At 35.0% G+C, this 2,064-nt stretch overlaps 1 protein-coding gene across 1 annotated transcript; it reads right to left on the reverse strand.

Moving 5' to 3' along the window:
* Positions 1-225: 225 nt before the first annotated feature.
* Positions 226-1,813, reverse strand: LOC143466152 (uncharacterized). Its single transcript, XM_076964783.1, has 4 exons — positions 1,486-1,813; positions 1,100-1,287; positions 895-1,024; positions 226-692 (listed from the first exon to the last, which is right to left on the reverse strand). Exons 1-4 carry the CDS (start codon positions 1,740-1,742, stop codon positions 593-595), a joined length of 675 nt encoding a protein of 224 aa, XP_076820898.1. The 5' UTR covers positions 1,743-1,813; the 3' UTR covers positions 226-592.
* Positions 1,814-2,064: the final 251 nt, after the last annotated feature.

Consider the following 2,064-nt stretch of genomic DNA (forward strand, 5'->3'; position numbering starts at 1 on the left):
AACTCGGCATCCCACATGACGTGCATTACATCTAGTTCTAAAGGCCCACCGTCACGCAAGGCAGCGAGTGAACACACACTTGAATTCAAGTCTGCCATCCGATAGCCTGAAACTTTTTTGTTTCTGCCTCATGGGATTTTCGGCATGCTTGATCTTTAGTGTCACCAAGCGGAAGCGAAATAACTAAACAACTGGAACAAAAAGATTTAAATTTTTTTTTCGGTATATACTACGGTAAATTGCCATATACATGATTATCACCATAGACAATAAAAAAAAGAGTGTTAACGGAGTAATAGCACAAGTCTTAGTAGAATGTACAACACTACTTCAACATTTGTTCAAGGACTTACCAAAAGTATTGGATTTGTGATTTGTAAATATGTTAAAAATCGAAAAAGATGTAGGCCTATCCACGAGGAATATAAGAAGAATTTTCAAGAATAAGTGCTTTGTAAATCAAGTAGAGCAAGTTATTCGCTCTTAAGTTAACGAATAAAGGGTTTTTGATCGCGAATTGATTTCAAGCCAAAATTAGACGGTGATAGTGATACGGTCATGATTTTTTGATAAAATCCCAAGCACTATTAGGCTAATTCTGATCCACGGATGAACAAATTCTTTTCCTTAGAAGCTTCAGCTTACTCTCTTTCACCTTCTTGCGATACCATTGTATTTTGAACTCATGTAATCTGCGTCATAATAAATACATTGTTATTATTTCGCTCATGCATTAATGAGAGTATGAATAGTAACTTATATGTATAATAATTATACTTTAAGTACAACTGCAATGTATGAACAAAACAACTTAAAAAACAATATTCTTTTCTCAAAAACCACAGCGCCGTCGATGATATGCATTTCAAAAGTTTTCTGTAAGTTAACAGCTACCTTAAACTTGTCGCGTGACAAAATCTCTTGTGAAACTTTCCTTCAACTGAATTGTTCCTTTTCGATCTCTTCCTTTTCCCCAGCAATTTGGATGTTTTTATCTCGATATCATTGTCCACTTGGCGATAATCTACAATAATATCAAACACCTTGATATGTTTATTAAGCTACAGTATTTAAGAAACAGAAAAAAAGAATATTTTACCAGTTAATGCATTGTTTTCGTCTGATTCGCCATTATCTGTTTCTATTGACGCTTGCTGAGGCAAGTTAGAAGAAAACTCAGGAGAATTTTGTCCTGATTTTCCAGCAGTTTCCTCAAGAAACTTCTCAACCTTTTCCATAACTTCAAGAAGAATTTCCTGAATTTCGTGATCGTCCTCTTTTGTACTCCTGATCCATAATTAATTCAGGAGGGTTTTGTAAGATTTAAAATATGTTCATGTGCACAAGAAAATAAAGCTTTAATAAAAACCTTATACGCACAAGTCATCATCGTTTAGCGAGATTTGTTGTAATTTTGCAAAGTTTACCATTTAACTATATTCTATAGGACAACTATTCTATTAGGAGATTGGAAGAATAACTCACTCTCGCACTGGACTTGGAGGAGGAGTTGGTATTTCGTGATGTAATGTAGAACCTTGTCGGACACAAATTTTTCTGCCGTCATTTTTGGTGGTAAACTTACTTGGGTTGATGCTATCATTAGTAAGATAGACTGCTATTGTAGGCAATTTTCCTTTGTGATGAAGCACGCGAAAAATGTATAATCTGCGATTGTCCAGGCTGTAATATTTTCCGTCTTTTTTAACGACTGTTATTGCGGGAAAATCCGATGCTCTCATTTTTTCGTTTATTATATTAGTTATGCACTCGTTTACAGTCGGACAATTTCGACGACGGCAGTGGGATTTATTTATGCGTCTTCCAATGCTATCCTGAGTAAATCGTATCTCCAATGGACTCAAATTAATAACCGGCATCCTTATCACTTATATATCTGCAAATGCGGTATAGGTTATTCTCAATCCAAAAAGGACTATAATTCTACAGTACATGCATAAGTTATAAGTAGGGCAACCAAAAGTCAATATGGTCAATTTTTTTTACCTGCTCAGAATGCTATGAAACAAGCACAAAACAAATTTCAGCTTTGTACGACGTGTG

This window comes from Clavelina lepadiformis, chromosome 1 (genome assembly GCF_947623445.1).
Source record: "Clavelina lepadiformis chromosome 1, kaClaLepa1.1, whole genome shotgun sequence".
Lineage (NCBI taxonomy): Eukaryota > Metazoa > Chordata > Ascidiacea > Aplousobranchia > Clavelinidae > Clavelina > Clavelina lepadiformis.